Here is a 25,908-nt window from a genome sequence, read left to right on the forward strand (position 1 = left end):
ATATTCCATAGGTTATTTATTATGAGTGAAACTCTCTGTAAAGTCAGGAGCATTCAAACTTTTTGAAGGGATTATGAGGTAGGATCCAAATGGCATGCAGTGAGCATCTGACCCTCCTTTTTCTGTTCTCTTGTGGTATTGCATGAACATTACAAGTGACTGAGAGCACAGCTGTATAAGAAACAAACAGTCTGCATGAACAAGAATCCTGGCACTGACAGGTTTAGTTTAAATTAGTCATATTCTCCAATATTAGGTTACAGTAGCAGTTAGGAGTCTTCTCCATAATCCCTGTCCAGTTTCTCCCCTCAATTTAGTCTCCCAATGTAGCACAGACTTCACCTACAAAGAACAGGTTTCCTACTGGAAAAGCAAATTCTTACTGAAACTTTCTCATACTGTTGACTAAGTTAATCATTGCTCATAGCTCAGAGACTTAAAATTTTCTTTGCATTAAGTGTTGACATTCACACATCAAGGCCTTTAACTAAATGCATATGTCAGCAGATAGACTGAAAGTTTAACATTGGGGAAGGTCACATTTTACTTTGTTAGGACTGCCCATATTTGATAGTATTAGAAGTGTGTCAGCCCTGCCAAAGGCACTTCTGTTCATTATTCATGTTTTCCAATTACTTCAGAATGATTGTACTTCTTTTTGTACACAACTAACATTTTCTTTCCAGGATACATTAATCATTATTAATTTTGTATCTCTATAGACTCTTAATGTGACAGAAGAAAAATTTGTGTTGGATACACTAGCTGGATGCATAGAATATAAATCCTTATTTGATGTGGTAGTCAATGCCTTTTTTGTTCAGGATGGGAGATACTGCCTGATTTCTGAGCGTAATCTCTATATAGGTAAGTTTTCTTTAAAACACCAAATGTGTTTACCACAAAACTTGAAAAAAATATTATTTTACTAGTGTAGGTCTTAGTATTATATTACATTTGAAGCATTGTCATTGTGCCCAGTGCAGTACGAAGTACAGGGCCTTTTCCAATGGCCTTATGATATAAAGCCTAAATCCTGAAATTGTTATTTAGTCTGCACTCTCACAGGTGTTAACTAGAATTTTACCTAAGAAAATTATGCAGAATATGCCTGCAGATTAGGTAACGTGCAGATGGAATACAGATGGATCAATCGGTGGCTGGAAGAACTATCTTGGAAGTTTAACAATCACTTAAAAAAATATTCTTCATTGATTTCCCTTTATTCTCTTCTATGCAACCTAGTATCTCTGCCGTTCAGATATGAAATTGTATAACAAAGCTCTGTTTGCTGAGGAACACAGCATGTCTCACAGTATGAAGATACAACTGTCTCTATCCATACATGGGTTTCTTTGTTACTGAGCATCACAATGACATAAATAGACTTCTGTCTGTCTCCATGAGTGAGGTCAATTATTCCCCTTTTATTAGTTACTTGGTTAGAATCAGTTACAATACAACTATATCTGATAGTATGAGCTAGTTAATCAGAGTAGTTACTACTCCAAAAGCTATTTCAGGCATTGAGAAGTACATTAACAAGTAATTTAAAAATATTTTTATACTATGCATTTAATATGCATATACTGAGGTTGATTTATTAAGTCCCTAAATAAGTTGGAATCACAAATCGCACTGGCATTGGTTCTCTAAGTCAGATATGTTCTGAAGCTTTGTGGGTACTTTAAAAAGTCTGCGCAGTTTGATTCAAAGTGGTTGAAAAAAAAAAGTATCTAATATATCTACATTTTATGGTTTAAAAGTTACTAAATTTCTATGGCAATTTTGGTTGCTTCTGTCATAATCTGGAAAGGTATAGAAATCTAAATCAAATAACAAATGGAAGGGAACCTAAATTGTCAAGGATGAAATTAATAGTATATTGAGTTTATTCTAAATGGTAATGCTTCATTGTCTCCATTTCTCCAAAGCCATGTTTGTCAGTGTCTGGGGCACATAAATTATACCTTTAAGCTGAGTGTTGCTATAATTGGATTGTCAGGACTGGTCCACTCAAAAGGCTCCATTAATCATAGGCAGAGGGCAGGCTCCAGAAAATTTTCCTGTATCAACAAGTTGAGAGTCTAAGGTCATTGGCTTACATTTTTTTAAGCTGCTTGTGATTCCCTTTGCCAAGCTGCATTGACACTTAAATGATCAAAGCTGCTTATAAAGGCTGTTGCTATGTGTGAGCAGATTTGAATTTAATAAAGCTTGTAGGAGATAAATGTATATTCTCTAAGACTGCTTAAATATGTTGCTATGCTAAAGCACAATTTTGAAGCCTAACAATACACTGAGTTGGCTGCAGCACGTTGGTCAGAATTTACTGATTTTATCATTACTGTTTGGTGGCAGCTAAAATACTGCAGTGCGAGTGAAGCCTGATTGATCAAAGTGAATATGGTCAAATGAAAGCTGATACAGGAGCTCATGAACTTTACAGGTCTGCAAAAATCTCACAGCACTGACTATGCCTCTTCCTGTATCAAACTGCGTACTTGCCAGAGGGGAGTGCAAGAATCAGGGTTGGATTTCCCAGAGAATTTCACAATTTAAAAACTTGGTTTTATTCTAATTCAGAATAAAAACAAAGATTACAACACTTTCTGCAAAATAGTCACTTGCAAAAAAAAAAAAAAGGAAATAAATACTGGAATTATGATATTTTATGTTTAAAATTTTTGTTATGTATAATAAACTATGATTTTGGAACAGAAGAATAAGAGCTATCCTCTCTGAAAACATTAAAAACAGGATATGTTGAAAAATTCACTATCAAAACTTCCTTTTATGTCTCCTGTTCACATTAAATTTTCTCAGAATAAGCTTGCTTACACTAAAAGTGAGCTGTTTCCAGCAACATAATGCTGTCAGAAACCTTTCAGTCATGTCTGTCAGGAGCCACATGACTCCTATTCTCCCTGCGTTGTTGCCAGACTAACACAGAATTTCACAGATGGAATATGCAGATATTTGTTGTATAAGCTGGTACTACTACCCAAAGAAACAAGCCGGCCTTTTTCTCATTACCGGCCATGTATTCTCACCCCTATGTCATATCTTCTCTTGAGTTAGAACTTGTGTTTAGCTGTCATCCAGTGAACTGATCAAGAAAGCCCTTCAGGTTAAAATTCACAGTCTGTTTTAACTTGGCTGTGTGGGTGACTGTACTTGTCCAAGAGAAGAAACACCATGAAGTAAAAGGAGGGGATGAGAACAAGCAATTAGGGGTTGACAGAGCTGCTTATTTTAGTGGTGATGTTGGCATAATGAAATGACTGTGAAATTATGGCAAGATCTTACCTTTGACCTTATAGGATTCCAAACGCTGCTGTGGTAGATCTCCTAGTTCTGCAAACAGATATTTGCAGGCATTGAAAGGACCTCTATGAATGACTTCAGATAACTACAATTGTTTTACATTTTATGTGTAAGTGCCTAGATCCTCAGCTGTTAGAATTCCATAAAATTGTGCAGATTTGCACTAGCTTGGATCTGACTCATGAAAGAGATAACTAATTTATATGAACCATAGCATAGAGTCATGATGCTAATCATGAACACAGGGTTAACATTATATTATAACTTCATATTACAAGCATTATATTGCCTAGTTGGATAAACAATATTGAAGACTATTGAAAATTAAGTAACAGTCTAAATCCCAAAGTATGCTGAGTATAGGGTATCGGTTTATTAGAATTTCCCTCCTGCATTTTGATTGTATGTATCTTTTGATAGTTATTTGTTATCTGGCTACTTTTCAACTAGAAGAGCTCGGTCTTCAGCACTTCAGCAGAATTGTGAAATCTCTGGACACTGCAAAAATGCAAAAGGTAATGAAAGTACAAAACATTTAAAAAAAATAATTAATGATCTCTTCATGGTGTTTGATTAATCAGATGACTTTTCTCAACTTTCAGGATAATTTAAATTGAGAAATTAGCATTATTTTCTGTTTAAATACAGAACCTTCAGTTTCTATACTTACACAGTGACTATTTCATATTCAGTCAAAGATCAATTTAAAATGTATATTATATAATCTGAGAAGGTAGAATAATCACATGATTTACAGTTGTCCCTCTAACTTGCATACTCACTCTTGGGTCTGCTCACATTTGACTTTAGGCAGGAGAAGAAGTTTTTCCGATATGCGGTGAATCTATGGAAGCTTGCAGTTCCTGCTGATTAGTGTTCTTTTTTCCCTGAACAAGCCACTACCATTTTGATTATCAAGCCTATTGTCCTTCCATCACTTTTTCTCCTTCCCAAAACCCAATTGCTCATTTGGAGCTACGCATGTACCAAGTACACCATTACAACATATGTGCAATTGACCAAACCAGTGCTGCCAAATAGAAAGCATGCCAACAAAGTTCTGCCTGCCTTTTTGCTGTCTGGAGTCACAAATTTGGGTTTTGCTCCGCTACTTGTTTGCTAATTTTGATGAAATTTGTGGAAATATATATATATCTTCTGCTTCTCTTTCAAAACGGTTCAAAGTGCTGATTATCTTAAAAACTATGTTGTAAAGAGGGGCACAGGGATAAACTGAGTGGCAATGCTGTCTCATAAGCCCTGTTTTCTTAGGAAAAAGGGCTAAAAATGAAATTACTGGTGACACAGCGTATGTAAACTTCGATCACCCAGATGTTTCAAAGCATAGTCCAAGCACGGTGTTTGAATAACAAATACGGAATTCAAGAGACAGGCAAATTTTAGTAATTAATACTCAAAGGGGTAAAGTTTATCCTTATACTGATTACTTTGAATGTTCATGTGGATGCCAGTGTCTCTTTAATGAGTAGAGTTGCTTTATAATATGTAGGGAGAGAGTAGGTTAGGTGGTCTGCAAAATGTTTTTAGAAACACTCTATTCACTTTGTTTTGATGGGTTTACTATGGAATGGTTTTTATTAATTCCATTCAGAGACAAAAATTATACATTTCATTAACTATTAGAAAGAACAGAGAAGTGGCTGGAAGAATTATCATAATCTGGTAGACAGACAAATCACTCTGTCTAAAATGCTCTCCCAGCCCCTTCTTTGGTAAACATCTTAGACACAAGCCACTGGATTGGATGCATCTTGAGCTCATTCAGCTAGCAACACAATTTTCCTACTTCCTGCCAGTTATCTCTTGTTGATTCCATTCACCTAGCTTTAGATGGCTTAAGCGTCAGTGCCCTGATGTTCTAGTTCAGATAATTTCTCCTTCCTTGTCTGGAATAACTCTCTTCTGATAGGGAAGTGCTGCATTATGCAATGGTATGCAGCTGCTACTTTTTTTCCTGTAGATGTAACTTTGCTTAAGTACCTTATCAGATCCTCATCAGCATGGTACCTAGCTTTTCTTCGCTTGCATTAGAAGAGGTTCTTTGTCTCCAAAGTGATGCTAGATTATATTAATGCACCTGCAGCAGAGGATTTAGAAGCAGCATTTTGTCCCCCCAGCAACAGAGACAAAAACAGCAGAAGGCAGATCTGCAGCCTTAGCAACACAATTTGTCAGAAATTTGGGATTCTTCTTCAGGATGCTGACCTGTAGATTTTGCCCTGATGACTATTGTGTCTGAGTTGAGTTGAGATGCAGAAAAATTATTCACATATATTTACTAAGAATAGATTAATTAAAAAATAAACTTTTCTGCACAACACAGGCTGAATGGAATTTTCTTAATCATGCAGATAAACCTTACTCAAATGAGTAGTCTTCAGTTGAATGAGATCAACTCGTGTGAGTAGACCTTTCTCTTAAAGGACTGCATGACAGAATCCATTCAAATCAAAGTCACAGTGTTTCCCTATGATTGATGCAGGTTCAAATATTTTCATTTAGGCAGAATATCCAGGCAGAATAATAATGCTACCTCACTAACACATGTTAATCTGCTTGAACAGAACATCATAAGCTCTCATTCTGTAATGTTAAGAATACATGCAAAAGTTCTTTATGGTTGTATAATTACAGAACCATAGGATAAAACCCAATTTTGTAACTTCAGTGTGATTGTTCTTCTAAGAACATGCATTGCTAGCTCAAGCCTATTTTTTTTTCTTCTATTATTCATATATGTTATTCTTTTATATTTGTTGTAAAATTTAAGGGTTTGTATGTTAGAGAAAATACACTGTTTAAATAAAAAGTTGAAGTAAACAGCTTTATAATTTCCTAATTGCCTTGTAAAAAATTCAAAATAACTAATGTTTTCTTTCTAGTATTCAAGAACCTGTTTTGTTCTGTTTCATGTTCTGATTGCTTCTAACAGCAGTAAAGTCCTTTATAAAGAATTTCTGAGATCTGCAAAGGAAAATCACTACATAAGAACTGGGTATTGTAATTGCTGTTATGATGAAGTAGGAACAGTAGAACAAGATCAGTAAGAAGTAGGACAAAATCAGCTTCATGGTGGACATTGGGGTAAAAAAAGTCCAAGCTGGGTCATACAACGGCAGAAGGACCTGAGACCAAGCTAGGATACTTTTCTCTACACCTTTACCTCAGGATCCTCAAAATAGAGTTGCCCATTACAATTTCTTCATAGGAAAGCCTTCTTAGCTTCTTGCCTTCCTCTTCATTTCTCTGTTGCAGTTGAAAGGTACAGTCCTACAGGTGGTTCAGCTGGCATAGCTGAAGAACTAAACTACAATAAGAGCCAAAGAATCAGCAGGTGAAGAGAGGAGTGGACAGGAACCTCCTTGATTGCTTTTGCTACTACAGCAAATGGCTGTGGGTGTGTATAGCTAAAATAATAACATTCTCAGGTAGTGGCTGATCTGTATGGAGAAACAGAACCTGCTGTTTCTTGCAGTTACTTCCTTAAGAGTCAAGAGCTTATGCTGTGAATATAAGGATTTCAGCTCTGCAAATGACTGCATGGATGTAAAGATAAAACCAGATGAGAAAACTTCCCAGTTTTTATTTGTTATTTAGAAATCTATGAAATCCCACTGTGTAAAAATATGTTAAGAATATTAGCAGGGCATGTTCAAATTCTCAAAAGCGAGGTATTCAACCCACCTGTAAAACTGCATTACAAAACAGTCTTTAATTACACACACTTGTCTTACTACAGCCAGAGTACATTAAAATAGTAAAAATGGGTACAATTCATGTCTGGTGTAATTCTACCACTTCTAGAAGGGAAATTAATCTTGGTTATCATGCTCTGTGAGTAGTGAAACTCTTGAAACATACAGGACAGAGGAGTAAGCAGAATAATGCTGTTACCAAAATGACTGTCCAGTGACTTCTCTAAGGAGAAAGATGCTGGTAGCATCCAAACAGAAATCTGTGAAAACATCAAGCTGCATTTTGCTGCTGTAAAAGCAACGACTGCTGATATTGGGGTTGTCACCTGTGTCACATGTGGCCAAAGACAAAACAGAAATATAAGGGATTTTTCCTAGCAATTCAGTTCACAAAACACAAAAGTGTCTGTTGTTAAGAAATGAAATGTGCTATGGCTTCATGGGTCTTATTCTGCCAACATTTGCTATCCATGATATGGATTATCAAAACTAAGACTGTTGATTTTGGCTCTGGCAGTCTCTGGTCAGAAATGATGTCTGGTAATGCTGCATTGCCGTTTGCAATCCCTGCATTGCCTGGATAACCATTCCAGGGCTGCATTCAAAGCCTTCTCTAGTATGATGCATATTGGGGCATATCCTTATCATAGCATTTCTCTGGGGACTGTGACTAAAACAGTACTAAAATATATATCACAGTATTGATATCTGTTTACACAGTTAACCATTCTCTGTACCTCATAGGAGGATATCCTAGCATTTATCAATCATAATTACCCATTTGTCTTAATACGGTGTGAAATGTTAATAACCAGTACATAACTGGTGTTGCAGCAGGAGGCCTCAACAGGTAATAGCTAGCTGTTAAATACAACAGCTAGAAATCACTGTGTGCCTTTATTATAGTTTCATCTGCCTTGAAGAGGTAGTTGAGTTGCAAGTGCTTTGTAAAAGATAGTTACAGCAAATATTTAGAACACCTAGATGGAGATCAGTCAGGGAGAGCTGAAACAGCAGTTCAGAGGCTTAGTTTTACATGGCAATGCAGTAGCAAACTGACTGAAGCCTCTGAAGATGGACTAGACTATAAAAGAGGAATACTGAGGACACAGAGAGGGTGGAGTTGAGATTAATGAAAGCTAGTGAAAGAAAACTGGAGGATTTACAAATCACCACCTGCAGTATTTCTACATCAGCTTCTTCTGTGAGCTCTCTGAATACCTAGAAATTTGAAACTATCTTCACCCCTCCATGTGTGCCTCATTTTAAGTATATGAGCTCATGTTCAATCCACCCCTGTATGCACACTTGCTTACATGGGTTTAAAACCACATTTTTTATAAACTTTGTGTATAGTCAGGACCTTCTGTAAAGTAAGAGTACTTTGGCAGGGGACACATTCACTGGGTCTATAATCATATATACAGCTGGGATACCTGGATGTAAAATTTTGTTAAAATAACTGGTAGAAGTAGTGTATATATAATGCATCAATTCTGTTGGAGAGTATGAACTCTGTCTAGACTTCTAGCATTTTATTTATACATTGCTTAAGTACAAATTACTATGTTAGGTGAAAAATGTAATCCAACATGCATGGACTACAGAAAAAGATCCTCCATAAGGAGAACAAATGAGTTTCCAGACCAATGGAATGAAATGCATCCCTTTCCATATACTTAGCAAACTCCACTGAATCTGGAAGCACCAAAAAACCAACTTCCTCACAATTCAACACTTAGTTTATAGTCATGTTTTTAGGGATGAAATATCTTCTTTTGGATGGTGTGTTGATATGCCAGCATCTGCAATTTTGGGGAAGAGCAGTAGTTTCTAGACAAGAATGGGAATCCAAGGGAGTAATACTCATTTAGTCCATCAATTGTTGCTCAGTCTTTTGACTCTACCAAAAGCACAATAGATGAAAATAAGACTAAATTTACAGGTTAATTCTATGGAAATGGTCACATCAAGACTACAGGTTTCAAGTAGCAGGTTTTCTACATCTGTTGAACATCTGCAGCAAACACCTTGAGTCAAATCTGAATTATTTATAGCTGAATTATTCACAAAGCTCTGAGTCACCTTGGACCTGGCACCACATGTGAATTAAGCTTCTTGGTAGTCCTCCAGAACTAAAAACTCAATACAAAGACTTATATGGCTCTGTGGAAACCAACCCAAGATAGGGCTGATGCCAAGTCTGAACTAATAAGCTCTTCAGTCTCCATTTGAAGCTTCTCAAGTAACTGCACGCTGCTTTCCAGTGTGTCTCATGATGTCAGTATTATTTACTGTGCTTTTTTCTATTACTGGGATTATTTCAGCATGATACTTGCTTGTACTTTCATTTCCAAGAATTTTAATGAAAAAGTTCAGGTTCAAGTTTGGAATTTATATTGCTGTAAATGATACAGGCTGAATCTGAGTGCCATTTTTGAAGAGTCTGTTTCAAAAGGCCATTTGAACAGTTCAAGTTTTAAAGAAAGGCTCTTGACCTTCTGGTGAACTCCAGTGGGAAACCAAAGTTCAAATGTTAGTTGCTATTTCTTCAGCACATAGAGCCCTACAATGTGTAAGTGTGCCAAATTTCAGTCTTCTAGTTTGATGGGAATATGCCAATTAATTATATTTCAATAAAAGAAGAAGCCATATTATATAGCAGTTACTATAGTTCTCAGCAGTTCTCTGTGCCCAGTTCCTAGGAAGCTGAAAGGAACTTAAGTAATTCAGGTGCAGTGCCAGGCCTGACAAGTTTCTGGGCACCATGGATCATCTAGCTATAGATAATCAGGAGTTGATTGTGGGTATATTGGACTCTGAAACTCTATTGTATAACTATACTAAAATCAGTGTATTGCAGTAGTAATTAATTTTGAATAAAACCTTTTGTTTCACAATGTCTGAAGCAAATAAAAATGCGTCAAGACATCGCAATGTTGGAGCCCCTAGATTTTTTTTATGCCACTAAAAAAATTTTATTATCTATTAGTGTTTCACCAAATAGGGCTGAAAGACATGGGGCTGTCCTAACAGAATGAAGAAGAACCTACAAATACCTAGCACCCAGGATTATAATTACAGGGTAAAATACAAGCAAGTTCTTCAGCAGTGTTTGTAGTAAAAGCAACTATCTTTTTGTAGTCGTATATACACTATGCCTTCAGTATACATATTTAAAAGAAACCACTTATTATTAGTTTCTTAGATTCTTCTTCAATGCCTTGTATTTGAACACATGGATAAAAGATGAATGGAGTCAGTTCTACGATTCACTGTATGTAAAAGAGAACTGGATTGATCCACTGCTAAGGTAAGCAGTACTTAAGTAGCCTGCGGCCACCTCAAAGTTTAAAAGCTGGAGAAAGCTTCCCCTGAAAGTTCAATTTGCTGTTAAAGTGTTTCTGCTATTGAAGTCACTGGGAACCCTTCTTGTCTTCGTGAGACTATAGTAATCCCTTTTACTTACCCAGAGGCAAGGTTCTCTCATGGAAAAGTCCTTTCACAGATGTTGTACATTTGCGTCTCAGTGCCCCTGAATAAATCAAACATCATACTCTGGAAAAAAAAAAATCCAAGGTTCAAATTATCTTACAGAGTTAGACTCATGCCTCATAGGTCACTTCAACATCTGTATGACATTAAGCATTTGAAAATAGATGTTTGACTTCCCTGGCTTTATGCATGGACTTGTTTATGCCGATGGTCATAAAATCCCTTCTGAGTAAATCAGATAAGCATGTAAACAAGTCTTTTTAAATTATTATTTATTTACACAATTGCAACATCATTTAACAGTTTAAATGTTCTGAGGTGCCAGGTGTGTCCACACATTGGTTAGGTGGTGATACAGTAGCATGAGTACTTTTGCCAAACTGGAACATTTTCATGTGGAGAACAGTAGCTCTGCAGCCTATTGTGTCACTTCTTCACTCTCATTTTTACCCAGGACAGATAAATTAGAGCTAGCATTAGTACACCAATGTGGCTGCAATCACACATCCTCCTCACTGCAGTATAGATTAACCCAAATGATGGCAAACACTGTTAAGACAAAAATGTGCTACAATGTCAGCTGGAAAAGAGTTTGCATCTAGTTCTAACTGTCATATCAAAGTCAGTAGAATTAATCCTTTCATACTATGTAGATTATGCCAAATTAGCAAATGTATAGTATAGATTTGGCTTGCAATACTCCAAATTCTACGGAGTTCTACAGGAACTGCAGGGATATATTTGAAGTCAGAATTTGACTCAATATATTCCATTGTAGTGATTCTAATTATAACATATACTTACAAGAGTATAAAGGTACCGATAGAGATGTATAGAGATATACGCACATATCCATACAGTTTTTATATGTACATATGCATGCAGGCAGATGCTTAATCTATTGCTTGTTTCATTAACACTAAGCTTATTGGAGCTGTCCTTCACAGTCAGTTACATTCAATGTAACAAACCCATGTTTTGTCTAGAAGTTGTAAAAATAAGTTGTACAAAAATATTAAAGACCATATTTGGTTACTGGGTTTGAAAATTCCTTCAGGGGGCTGAGAATGCATTGATCAGTTTAATCAGTTCAGTAGTTTAAATTCTTTCAAATATGTCTTCATATTCCTCTTTCTAATGTCAATGAGGTTAATACAAAGAGTCCTATTTATTTTAATGGAGCTGCATTACTTGCAGAAGTTACTTGCAAGCCTCATCCCATAATGACAGTACTAGCTAAGGTCACAGTCACATAAACAAGTTACTGTAAATTTGCATTGTCAGCTGCTCTTTAATTTCTGGGAAAGCTCCATTGCATGTGTAATACTTATGGATAGAACACATATAGAGGAGGAATAACTGACATGAAGCTGTCACCATAATTAGCTCTGTGATAACCTGTTTGTGTCTTACCTTGAATTCTGCACCTTCCTGTCATTCCTTGGAAGAAGTCTGAACCCTCATACAAGCCAAAATCCAAACACAGAGAAATCAAAATCATCTTGACTGCCCCACAGGGTTCACTGAGGGTTCATTTGCTAATTCACCAAACTCCTTACATCTTCCTATTTTTTTATTAGAACTGCCTGTACTTTGAGATTGATTTGTGTATGCTCTGTCAGTTGGTAAAAGTGGCAATACTCAGACCACTGTTTGTTCACAGTCTCTTCATCTAAGTGTATTAAGTGTGTACTTAGCTTATGACAGCTACTTTCCTGATTCACAGTCTGGTCCTGCTGCAAAACAAACTGGCGAGATAGTTGCTTATTCAGTAAAAACTGTGGCTATTTCACCACTAGTAGTCTGAATGGACTAGCATCTATCAAGAGGTGAAGTAACACTGTTCGACTAAATCCTGAGTACAAATTCATAGGTCAATTTTATTGAAATTGAATGGCTGAAAGCATTACAAAATTTGCACTAATGCCAACCTCATATACTGCGTGTAAGTTTGTATGAAAGAAAAAAATGAAATAAAATTGAAAAATCTGTTTTTATTTGAAGATGGCAGCCAAAAGTACAGCAACTGATTGAACAGCTCACAGATAAATTAAGTAATCGTACTACCACTGTCAAGACTTCGACGGTCACTCAGCCAAAGGAATTTAATTTGACTGTACCCAGACCACGTGCCATTCCTATACCTCTGCCAATACCCATACTGGAAAAAAGGCCACCTGTGAGTTTTTTTATGCTTTGAGAGATACTAAGTTTTATGTATGCTTGTGTACAAAATCATAGTAGGGGAGTTAATAGTCTCTTTAAAAATAATTATAGAAAAACTACAACCTTTGACAGATCAACAAGGATTTTTGTAATATTCTGTGTTATTGAAGGTCAGATTTCTAAAAAACACCCAAAGTAATTCTTTTCATTTCAGTGAATGTTGTGTAAGCAAATTGTAAGCCAAACGAAGGAAAGGGAAAAGGTTGGTTCCTGTAGTTGTTTTGTGACTTTTGGAGCTAGAAATATACAATGGGTACAAATTGATGACAGCATTGATACAAGTGTTTCTGGTAGTCCTTGGATTTGTAAGATGTTTGCTTTGGATAATGCACTGCAGCAGGTAAGAAAAGAACATTCAAATGAAAATTTTTTATGAACTTAGATTTTTGTAGATAAACTCTCATTAAAATAGATGGCAAAGCAATTTCACTGGAGATGAGATGGACTCTAGGTTTGTAGCTCCTCCTTGAGAGTGGAATTTTATTCCTTTCTAATGTTGAATGTCTAAAATTAAGGTTTTTCAGTTTAAATTTATTGCTCATGCATAAATGAGACTAGATTTATCTCTGAAATGCTAAGCTTTTATTTCACTCGTCTAATATTGTGATTCAGTTACACTGGTACAAATCAGAGATACACGACTGGTTTTAAGTTAGCTCACTGGGGTAAGGCAAACAGGATTTGGGATCAAGCTGCTATGACTAACTTAATAAAGACTCCAAAATCATGTATATTTAAATTCAGTGGGAAGTGAGCTTGGAAGTCATAGTTTTGGGCATTATCTGCCACCTTGTATTAGCACTTCAGGTTTTAAATAATACATGTGTTGAATGCTCTTAGAAACCATTTACATCTCAGGATGGCAGAGCAATTTAATGGTAGTGTGTTATACAGTTAATGGGATTTTACATTGAAACAGCTTAATACCAGGCTCTGAAAAACTGCGTTTAATAACTACTTAATCAGTATAGGAATGAGTCATATTGCTGTCATTTTAGTACCTTTATGCTGTGCAGCCCTTCTTAGAATAAATTTGCTTTAATGTAGATGCATTTACTGAAGTTCATTTGTGTTGTTAGGATTATACTAAATTTGGTTTACATTCTGGCCAAGTCTGCAAATTTAAAAGCTTGTGTGAATCTAAAACCATTAGCGTAGTAGTGACATATGTTGTGCTCATTTCTGTACCTATCATCTCAGCAAATAAAGCTTCACTTTAATTTGCCATATTGTTGCCAGTATCACCATTTTAGATCCTGAAATGAACAGAGACTGAAAAGACAGCCCAGATGGCAAGAAAGAGTTAGTAAAGTGAGAGCAGGCCATAGTTTTGGCTACTGTATGGTGGAGAGTTGTATGTAATTGAGAGGAATGCACAGAAATAAAGCTCTTCCAGATTACATCCCATAATCTGATGCAGAAATTTTCTCACAAAGTTGTTCGTTTTATGAGATATCCAAATTTTCTCATGGTTCTCATGCATCTGTCAAAGAACTTGTCATGTGGTATATTAGCAGGGACTATTGTAGTCACAATAACTATAGGTGTAGTTACTGCTTGACTTTGAAACTGCTGTATGATTTCATATGGAGGTACCTGGATTTCGAGCAATGACTATTGATAAGTTATTGCATCCCTATGGGGAAATTAGTTCATTCTGATTAATAGGATTATTATTTTAGGTATTTCTGCTAGACTGCATTATTTTCTCTAGTAGAGATAAAATGCAAAGTAAGATGAGATATATCACATAGATTGAGTTCAGGAGCTGGGATAGTACTGCTGTCCTGTACACTGAACACATGCTTCTTTCAGAGGAGAGGACTGGAGATGGGGGTTATTGCAGAAGGCAGGGTAGTTAGTTGTCTTAGTGTTCTGTATCGAGAGGGGACTCTCCACGGACCTTGAAAAGTTTCACTGGAGTAACATAGGCCTAGAAGGTTAGGATAATCATTCATCATCATAAACATTCATCAGAAATGGGGGACAGTAAGTGAAAAACACTTCAATTCTGAAATTTAATAATGAAACATTTCATTGTAAATATTTGGCCTAAAGATTATAAATTCTTCTCTCCACTGTCCTTTATACACAAGCACATGGATGCACACACAAGCATGCACATATGCATATACACATTCATAAATACAATTCTACAAAGAAAAATGAGTGCTTTAGCTTGAAGTTTGCGAAGGAAACAAATGGAGACAGGTGCTTAAACCTGATTAACATGCAAAATTATTTGGACACATTTAACTTCCTTGGATATCCTGGCCTTGAGTTACAAATAAAATCCATTCTTTTAATATCACCACTGTAATAGAATAATAAAGCAATTATTTTATTTTTAGATTTTCTGTAAACCAATAATGTAGTTTAAAAAAAAAGAAAAAGGCTGCACTGAGACGTTATTGTAACACCATTCAGCCAGATTTAGTGAATATTTTAGATATTTTCCTTATTATTTCAGCTGTGCTTCATGAGTGGAGTTGCTGATTGTTTAAAATAATTAAATGGGTGAATTCATTTGGCCAATATGGTGGATTTTGTTTGCAAATATATAGACCCAACAGTATATTTATCTTTATGATCTTGTTATGTATAAAAGTAGAAGCTCTTAATACAATAGCATTGCATTAGCTTGCCCTTGTCCATCTTATAACAGTAACTTTAAAAAAATAGAAGAGTGATGACTACTGAAGTTCAAAGTGATTATTCATTTTGTTCTTTCTTAAACTTCTTGTGGTACCTACTCCCTAAATAAACTTCTGGTAAAAGGATATCCAGAAAGCATAGGTGAGCCTGACCACTGGATGGAGAGGAAAAGCAAGGTTGGTGTCTCTTACTCCCAGCCCCCTTTTTTTCACATTAGGATTAAGTAGGTACAGTTTGGTCTTTTGATCTCTATTGCTGGAGTTTACAATTTATTTATAGTGACTTATTCATCCTATTCCAGCAACTGGGTAATTGCTGTATTGTCTATCTGTCTGTCTGATTGGTACTCAACACCATGGTATCTGAGGGCTAAATTACAAGGCTAAGATCATTTTTGAAACAGAGCTGATTGAAAAGTCTCCTCCTTAAATTACTTGGAATAAGCATAGCAGTTTCTGAGGAGAGATTTTCAGCTTACACTGGCAGATGAGTACAGTTTTGCAGGTAAAGCACATGACTAGGAAGAAGAGTGAAATAAACTGATACTCACTGCCTGTGCAACCCTTTGCAAATCCTCTGGGCTTTAATTTCTCCATCCCTAAAAGCATAATAAAAATTCTTAGATACTGCTGGGAAATAGTTTCAGTTCTACTTCACTTAAAAAGCTCACAAAAATACTTGAGCAGTCTCACCAGTGCATTTAATTGCTGGCTTCTTCTGTTTGTGCATTTGTTTTGCCTGTAGATAATGATGTCAAATAGCAAAGGCAGTGGAAAGTACATCAGATTCATGAGTTTTTCAAAGCATAGCTCTTTATATAGTCCAATAAAGCTAGATGGGATCCCCATGTTCCCCAACCTGACCTCCAGTACAATACAGATTATAGATTCTTCCCATTAATTCTTGAATTAATTCTGTAACTTCTAATTGAACTAGAACATTTTTAACAAGATAAATATTTAAGCAGATGTCCAGTAAACTGGCAGACTATCTCACCCACATAGGAAGGAGACATTGAGTCTTTTTTCAGAGTTTGCTTCTGGGCAGGATTTATTGCTCAACCAAATATTGAAATCCACCAGAGGTTTCAGCCTAACTCAAAACCATACCATCCCTAGTCTCCTGTTGATCCATAATGACAGCCAGATGATAAGTCTTTCCTGGTCATTTTATCTGTAGCACTTTCTGACATGTTAATGCTTTCCCAAATCTTTGACTAATGCTAGGAGGGCCATCTCAGTCCTCTGCTTCCAAACATTTAAACTATACCTCCAGTGGTATTCCCTTACAAGGACATTAGGGCAGCCATAGTAAACCAGAGCAAAGGCCCATTTTGCTCAGTGTATCTTCTCCAGCAGTGGCCAAACACAGAGGTCTAGGAAGACTACAGGGACAGGACAAGCACAGCCGATGCTTTCTCCAACTGCCTTCTCAGTCTCCCACCATTTCAGCTCAAAGACTTCCTCAGCTACAATGAAGTTCCTGGGTATTTAATAAACTTCAAAGGGTTTCTCTTCCCCAAACTACTTTGGAGTCTCTGTAACTTGTTGCTTCTACCACACACTGTGCTAGAGAGATCCACAGTTTAACTTTATTCAGCTGCCCTATCTGGCTGTCAGTGCTGTGAAGCTGAAGTTTATGAGATGCCAAACAGAACTTTTCCCCCTCTGGCAACATTTTTTCCCCTTGATAGGGCCTATAGTATTTATTATGTCTTTAGCCTTTCTTGTACTAGTTTCAGATTTTTCTTTCTTTCTGGTCTTTTGACTAGGGATTATAGTACATTGGACAGGACTGAAAAGTCTGGGTAGTCCCAGCTAATTGGAATCTGTCCATGTCTTCTACACTGGCACTAATAGAAAAGAATCAATATTTAAAAAATAACTGCAGCTGTTCTACAGTAAAAGTAAATATGTTTTTTTCCTGCAAGAATGTGTCGCTTGGAATGTTTTATACCCCATATTGTAGAGACTATTGCCTTTTAATACAGGTTCCCCCAAGCACCTACAAACCTCCAAAGGAAAAAAAGCAACTAGAGGAAATCAAAACAAAAAATCGCCGAAAAGCAGAAGTAAGTGTATTATGTTCTTGTTCTAGTCTTTCCTTTCTTCTAAACTGTTTCTTCTGTAATGTTCCATTTTCACAAGTCTTAGAACTTTATCTGAAACATATTTGCTTTTGCACCTAATAGTTCCTGGCTCTTTCTATAGAGTCATGAAGTTTGTATCCTCTGTTCTCTCACCCTTTTTCCATCTGCCTTATTTTATTATTAATTGTCTGAGACAAGGTCCACCTTTTTTCACTATATAAGTACTATGTGCAAAATTATGCAAGTAGCCATGTAAGGTAGCAGGAACATGATTACTTTCTTTTCTTCACAAGCTAGAAATAGTTTGATGGCTCTTTTACTCCCACAGGACGTGGATATTTAAGGTATTCACTTAATAATTAAGGCTTCAAAATATGTTCAGTATTTTTGGTTTTTTTCTATAGTAACTGATAAATAACCACATGTCATCACCCACTGTTTTAAAATATCAGCAGATTCTGACTTCTTTTTTGTGCTGGCTCCATACTCTTTTCCTTCAGCAGGCTGAGAGAGTGGGAAGTCGTGATTTGTAAAGAAGCAGAGTACATGGTCTGTGTGTTAAGAGAGCAGGAGAAGGGAGGGCCTGGAAAAACAAAGAAACAGATCTAGTTATTTGATCCAAACTTTGATATGAATCCTGTCCAATGAGTTAGCTCCTATCATAGTTAAAGCAGATTGTTGTCATCTTCTCCTTGGAAGGGAATTAATTAAATGTCAGTTTCCACTTTCTTCGTCCCCACACTGCAATCACCATATCCAATCAAGTAACAGTATAAGCTTGATAAAAGGCATGCTATTTGACTCCTTTTTATCTGCACTCTCACACCCCCATTCTGAGAATGCCTTACTCTAGCTTTCACTAGCCAGTACAAATCCATTTATCACTGTTCTGGGCTCTCCTCATGTCCTTGTGGAGGGCATTGGATTCTGTTCCTAAACTATAGTAAATGCTTTAATGTGTGGTAGATTCTAGGGGGATAAACTTTGCATTCCTTTTGCTGGCCCATCACATTACCTATGCTTGATATTTCATTATAAAACAGTACAACATTATTTTTTATCCTTTTATTATTTCCATATTGTGGAGAAAGCACATGCCTATTTGTCTGTGTGCTTATTTGTACATACAAACTTCCTAGAAAAAAATGGGGAGGAAAAGCAAGATATCACAGTGCCTGTATGTCAAAATCTATGACAACTATAAAATCATTTTAAAACCAGCCACATTCTTCAGTGGAGAAAATGCATGAATACAAGGAACAAAGGAAAACCACCACAGAAATTATAGCTGCAATAATGGCAGTTTTTGTCGCTTCTGGAATGTTATAAAAGGCATCCAAAGCATTCACAAAGGTCAGTTCCCTAGACTGTTTGCTAAACAAGCTGAAATGTAGGGTCCTAAAAGAAATATGCATTAAAATGCCATTTGTTTCATAGCATTTTTGCAGAAGCTGTAACTGTCGTTAGACGTACCAAGTCTGAGCATCTGTAAGAAGGAGTGAGAACACTGGAAGCCATACTCTAGACAGTTATGGAAGCGCTGATGTTATGGACAGCTGCTGTACAGAAAGCCATTAAAAAATCTAGTCTGTGTTTCACAGCTTTGATTAGAGATTTGGTTTACAACCAAAAGAAATATCCGAAAACTAGAAATGTGGCTGCCTGTACTTCCCCCTTTAAAATGACAGGTGGAATTACTGTTAGGTGTGTGCCTATTGTAGCAACCCTTGGGGCTCAGATCCCCTGATAGTAATCTTCTAATTTAACTCAAAAACAACGCCGTTGGTTGTTAGCTATGTAGAAACAGTTACTACCTATGGTACTGATGTGCCATGGATAATTATGAGGCTTTTAAGTTGAATTCTGGACGAGCAACATGTTTCATATGGGCAGACCTATGAAAGGCCTGTTGCCCTATGCAAAGGATACAACCAGGCAGAACTATGTAGAAAATCAAGACTTGCCTACTTCAGGTCTTTAACCAGGAACGAAAATTCATATAAATACTAAGTCAAGCTTTCATTCATTGGAAAAAAAATAATACAGTGGTTGGGGCTGCAAGGCTTTTCAAGACAGAAAGCTCTTATTTAGAGAATTTAAATGTACCATGCTTTTTAACCTAATTGCTTGAATTTTAGGATCTGCTCCTGAAAGCAAATGCTAACCAGTTCAGATGTGCAATGATGAAGTCTGAAAAGGAAGAGGTATGCTACAAAATACTTTATTACCTAAAAATCCCCCAGTATGAAGATGAAAAATGACTGGAGTATTTAAAGATATCTCAAAGTATTGGAAAATTTTTCTTTATTTGGGGTTAGGAATTACGTGCTATCATTTATAGCTGTATTGTCATTTCACATCCATATACTAACATTTGCCTCTTTGCATGCATAATGCACAACCCCCTTTTCCTATACTTCTGGTACTGCTTTATTATTGTCCTGATTTTGAGACACGCAGCTTTCATGTGATACTACTTCAACAAGTCTCCAAACTGGCAATATTTCTCTAAACCCACATATTTTTTTTCCATTAACTTTTTTGCCACAGAGCAGCCAAGCTGAGGGAATAACAGTCCCATTCATACAGAATTCTTGCTTTGGTTGATTCCCAGTTCACAACTATGTCACCTAACTATGTATGTAATATATTCATTTCAGCATCACATCTGCATATTCTATTCACTGTGTTCATTCCCATGGTACCAGACACTTTCACATCAGTATCTATAGCTAACACCATAAAATTAAATTAATAACCATCAGTAGAATTCTACCAGTATTTAATAATTTCACGAAGTGTGCTCTGACACCCTATTTTGTCTTCCCAATATCTATTTCAGTTAAGAGCTGAATACATTCATGTATATAGGTAATATTTAATAGTCAAACAAAACTTCACTGTTTACATTTTTAGCATGATTTAAGCAATATTTGGACCAACCTTTGTATGGTCATTTGGTATGGTTGGGCGTACATAGCATGTTTTTGTGGATATAACAGTTCCAAAATACGTCCCCTGTGATCATACTTGTTACTTGTTATTCAAGAGTGATTTTTGGTAAATATCTAGTATTTTTTGCTGAGTACTTGAAAATCTGTCTCTGAAATGAAGTAATGTATTTTTTGTTTGAACTGCAGAACACACGTGACAGTATGAAGAGTAAACCAGCATTCCAGGCTCAAAAGATCCAAAGCAAGGTGAGTAACCTTTAAGGTACTGTTGTCAGATGTACTTGAAAACTTTGGAATGAAAAACACACATGCAAATTCTGTGGTGATGCAAACTCTACTGGAATCCATGTTTTTACACTAAGTTCTGTGGCCAGGAGCATGGGATGGATTGGGTCTATGGCTCATAAATTTTGGCCTATGCACCATTAACAATCCACAAAGAAATGGTCAGGGAGCAAGAGTGTGGCTACTCCAGGAGGGAAGAGAAACAAAGAGCCAAAGGTAATGAAAGCACAGTCAGTGTCCTCACCAACCAGGCCACAGTATCTGAACATGACAAAGCTGGTGGTAGTGACAGGTTCTCCTGCCAGCAACTCATCTTCAGGCAAAGCAAGGTAACAAGTCAGGTCTGGGGTCCACCCAGGGAGTCCAGTCAGGAGACAAGGCTACAGCAGCAACCCAGGTCCATGACAGCAGGAGACAGAACTGGACGGACAACCAGGAGCAGAATTACTTCTAGCATAATGGGAAAGGACTGAAGCCCATATCTGAGCTTAAGTGGGGCTCCCCGACCAGTGCGCAGTGTGAGTGGAGGTCCTAGGTGAGGCTGATCAGGGCAATTAAGACCTGTTTGTTCCCTGAGGGCCCTGACAGGTAAGTTGTGTGTAGTTGCACAATGTAACCATATTGCCTTAACAGTGTTTTCAATTACAAAGGGAGAAGTTTTGATGTAAAATGGTAAGGACTGAGAATAGTCCACAGGAAAAAAAAGAATTGTAAACCCCTGGTTTAAGAACTCAGCATAGGGACAGAACAATCTTGTGTCTGTAAATCGCTGTTACAAAATGAGATCCTAAAGAATGCTGAGCAATCATTCCAGCTAATGACGGTCTGGTACACAATATACAATCAGTCTGGATGTTTGTCTTGTTTTCTTTAGACACATACTGAGGTCATAAAATCCACTATACTGATTGCTTCTCTGCTAGGATTTCCAAGGTTCAGAGAATTGTAAACATGGAAAACGGGCTGTTCAGCCTTAATGGTATAACACATGAAAACTCACATTGCTATTTCTGTAATAACTGTACTAGAGATAATCTTCAGTCTTACATAGTTCAATCTGTCACCTTTCATTTGTTTCACGTTCATATGCAGAATAATTTAATGTGGAAGCTGTGCTTGTATTGTGACCTCAAGTATCTTGTGAGTGGGTCTGCCTACTCTTTAAAACTATGTTTAGGGACAGCTCATATACACTTTGGAAAGACTGTTTCCCTGCTTGGGGAACTGGGCATCTGGCAACTATTTCTAAAGCATATCTGGCATTTATCATATACTGAAGTTATCTTTAATAACAGTATCACCTACTCAGTCTGCTTGCTTACAATCCAGCAGCATTTAAATTACAGGAAAGTAGTAAGATCCCAGTTCCTTCTGCACTCAAAATCAGGGAAAAAAAAACCAAAACAGGAAGTATTTACATGGTTAACCCAAACAAGCATGACCTGTAATTATGTGGGCTTAGTTCAAGACTATGTATATTCCACTTCCTTTTCTGATAATGTAAAATATTGAAACCTTAGTGTGGACTAATAAGAGTCAAACCATCTGCCTAACTGCATAAAAAAAATATGGATCTGGCACCTTATGGCATCCATCAGGGCCACTTCTAACACCTGCTATTATCTCCTCTAGGAGCACAATCCGTTTTATCTTGTCTAAACACATTTGCCTTAAAGGTTGGTTAGGTGATATTCAAGATGCTGCTATAACTTTCAAGCTGAGATAACCATATTGTTATTGACTTTTAAAATACTTTCTACTCCTGTTGCCTTCCTGCCTGTGCAACTCTGTGAGTAGACAAATCCTAAGAGGAAAGTTTATCCAAGATCCATAAATAAGATTATAATCCACCCTCAAATTAATGAAATTATATAATGTTTTAACCAACTAGTATTTTCCTTTCCTCTTTTTAGAACACCCACAGTACAGTAAATAAATTTTTTTTCATTTCAAACACATTCATTATGTGCAGCAGCAATTACTTCTCATTGCTGTTACAAAATATCTATTAATCATTTTCACTGGAAGAATGAGACAGTACAAATGCATCATCACTGTGTCAATCTGCCTCTTGCTCATATCAGGCCTTGCTCTTTACATATTTATTGGTTTTGGTGAGCTACTGTGTGTTCAGTAGGTGGCAATAGTGAATACAATTTTTTTCCACAAGAACTACAGTGGTCTGCAATTTTCCCAATTATTTCCATTTTGTCATCTTGAAAAAAGGGAAGATATCTCACAACAGGAAGAGAATGAGTAAAAGTCAAAAATTCCTTGATACTACATGATATAGAAGAATCTATTCAGTTATTTTACTTATACCTGTCTGCATATATCTTGGGAGTCCTAGTTATTTTGACTATACGGGCTGTTATATTTCTGTTTCATTGTCATACAGTCATATTTCTGTTTAATAAACTGGGAAACTGAAGTTGAAGGTATCTCCATAATCATTCTTAGTTCAGTTCTCTAGCGAAATTATAGTTACTGTCCTGGTTTTGGCTGGAATAAAGTTAATTTTCTTTTCTTAGTAGCTGGTATAGTGCTGTGTTTTGGATTTAGGATGAGAACAATGTTGATAACACACTGATGTCTTAGTTGTTGCTAAGCAGTTGTTAGTGTAATAAGTCAAAGACTTTTCAGCTTTTCATACTGCCCTGCCAGCAGAGGCTGGGAGTGCACAAGAAACTAGGAGGGGATACAGCCAGGACAGCTGACCCAAACGAGCCAAAGGTGTATTCCATACCATATTACATCATGCCCAGTATATAAACTGGGGGGAGTTGGCCACGGGGCACCACAGCTCAGGGATTGGCTGGGCATCAGTCAGCAGGTGGTAAGCAACTGTATTGTGCATTACTTGTTTTGTGTATTCTCTTATTATTAGTAGTGGTAGTATTTTCCCTTCCTTTTCTGTTCTATTAAACTGTCTTTATCTCAACCCATGAGTTTCACTTTTTTTTCCCCGATTCTGTCCCCTATTCCACTGCTGGGGGGGGGAGTGATCGAGCAGCTGCATGGTGCTTAGCTGCCAGCTGGGGTTAAACCACAACAGTTAGTAAATACAGAATATGAAATCTGTATACACAGGTAATTGCCAAAAATATGAAAATTTCTACATGTGTCAGAGAAAATGCCTACTCTAAGCAGATGTTTTGTACACAGTATAGTGTATAAAATACAGGCTGTGGAGGGAATGTTCATATAATACAGAAGACTGTGAGAAGAGTTGTGAAGTAGACCAAAAGGAAGGAAGGACATCATTAGGTATTAAGAAGAATAAGTACAGTGAGTCAAACAAAAGAAATAAAATAGATAGTTTGGGGTTTTTTTCCTAAATTCTTCAAGTTATCATCATTTTGTCAAGAAACAGACAGGTAATTAATTTTTGTCCATTAAAATGTGCCATCTGTGTCGAAAACAGAGTAATTCTACTTAGTGAATTTCTAGGTGATAGCATGTGTTTGTTATCCTCAACCTACCTAATTAATATCAATTATAAAACATCCTTTTTCCAGTTAGCTTATGTATTTCAGGAGACTGCAGTACCTATTTGTGCATACAATATTTGCAGTATATAGCTTGAGTGATTCTGTGCATCTGTTTCTTAGCCACTCATTAAGCTGTTAATTTGGAATTTAAATACATGTTTGGATTCTGAACACAGAACTTGTCTGGATTTACGTCAAATGTGTCATGACTAAGCTTTGTTTTCTGCAGGAATGATCCCAGTTCTTATCCCACCAGCACTGTTTTGCCTTGGTTCAGATCAGGTCTCTTACATGTGTCTGCAAAGGTGATACATTTTTTCTGAATAGCCTACTTGTGCAGGGAACTTTTTAGCTGGCAGAGAGGTTGTTCCCTCCCTCCCTCAGTATTTAGAGGTTGTCTGGGAGTTAGTCCTAAGGCAAAACTGTGAAGAACTGCAAAGCAGCCACAGGATCTAGTCCAAGTTACACCATGAGGCCTGAAAGTCACTGAGAACTGTACTTCACTTCTACTGTCTAGAAAATGGATATGGCAATTGGTGATGCTAGTTGTCTTAGAAATATTTTGAAGTTATAATGGTGATTATTTGTAAAACAATTCTGAGACCTTCCTATGAAAGATAGTGCTTATGTTTAATGGTTTTGGCTACCTTACCGTCTTTCAGAGAAGCAGTTTTATTTTCTTTGTCCAAAGCAGATGGAATCCCTGCACACTATCTATATGAGCACTAAAAAAAATGAAAGGAAGTGAACACATTCTGTGGGATTTGACATGGTCCAAGAGTGATTACAAATTTATAATCCACTTGGGGGACTTTGCTGATTTCTTAAGCAGCTTGAGTGGTTTATGAACAGCATGCAATTTCATTGTGAATGTCAGATTAGTGCTAGATGAATGCTTTAAGCAAAATTTATGCTGTCTTAGGTCGATTTATTTAACCCATTGAAATGTTTTTATATTCTGTTTTATGGTTTACATTACTAACTATAGTATATACATTCCCTTTCCTGACAGATTGACAATATACCTATTAAATTAAATGCTGCAGCTATTTTAAGAGAGGGTGCCCTCTATCAGCGGAAAATGGAACAGGAGCTCAAGAGGTATAATCACACTTCTTTCTCAGATTACTTTTCACATCCCTGGATACAGAATAATTAACCACATTAAAAATAATTAAATAAATTACAGGTAAACTAAAATCATGGATCTGTTGTAAGGCATTAGAAAGCTATTCTATAAACATGGCTGACAAAGAGAAAAGTGGACTGAAATGAAAAGTCTACATTAAAGTCATTGTTTTACAGTAGATGCTATACAGTGTGACTGTTCTGATTTAGCACTCTGGCTAGCATCCACTTGCAAAGTCCAATAAGGATCACTTGCTATATTTATTCTGATTCTCCAGAATAAATAATGAACGAAATACACATCTAATTCTGTGTCCATTATAAAAGATGCATATATATTAAGCCAAATAATCTCATATATCTCCATTTTCTTCAATGGTTTTCATAAGGAATTCAGCAGCATAGGTTTTCATCAGACATTAACTAGGGAGAGGGTGACTCCTGAATGGTCACTGCAGGTTGTATTCTATAACTAGAATTACAGAACATTTTCACTAATAATTTTAACAAAGATAAAACCTATATCATGTCATCTTGATTTA

At 36.6% G+C, this 25,908-nt stretch overlaps 1 protein-coding gene across 1 annotated transcript in view; it reads left to right on the forward strand.

Moving 5' to 3' along the window:
• CFAP99 (cilia and flagella associated protein 99) overlaps window positions 1–25,908 on the forward strand; it is a 62,750-nt gene that overhangs the window by 14,412 nt on the left and 22,430 nt on the right. The window contains exons 3-10 of the mRNA XM_029995867.2: window positions 723–867; window positions 3,748–3,851; window positions 10,244–10,356; window positions 12,543–12,717; window positions 17,410–17,490; window positions 19,647–19,712; window positions 20,649–20,708; window positions 25,251–25,339. Of these exons, the coding sequence (XP_029851727.1) occupies window positions 723–867; window positions 3,748–3,851; window positions 10,244–10,356; window positions 12,543–12,717; window positions 17,410–17,490; window positions 19,647–19,712; window positions 20,649–20,708; window positions 25,251–25,339 (833 nt within the window). The remainder of the gene's footprint in view (window positions 1–722; window positions 868–3,747; window positions 3,852–10,243; window positions 10,357–12,542; window positions 12,718–17,409; window positions 17,491–19,646; window positions 19,713–20,648; window positions 20,709–25,250; window positions 25,340–25,908) is intronic.

This window comes from Aquila chrysaetos, chromosome 1, assembly GCF_900496995.4.
Source record: "Aquila chrysaetos chrysaetos chromosome 1, bAquChr1.4, whole genome shotgun sequence".
Lineage (NCBI taxonomy): Eukaryota > Metazoa > Chordata > Aves > Accipitriformes > Accipitridae > Aquila > Aquila chrysaetos.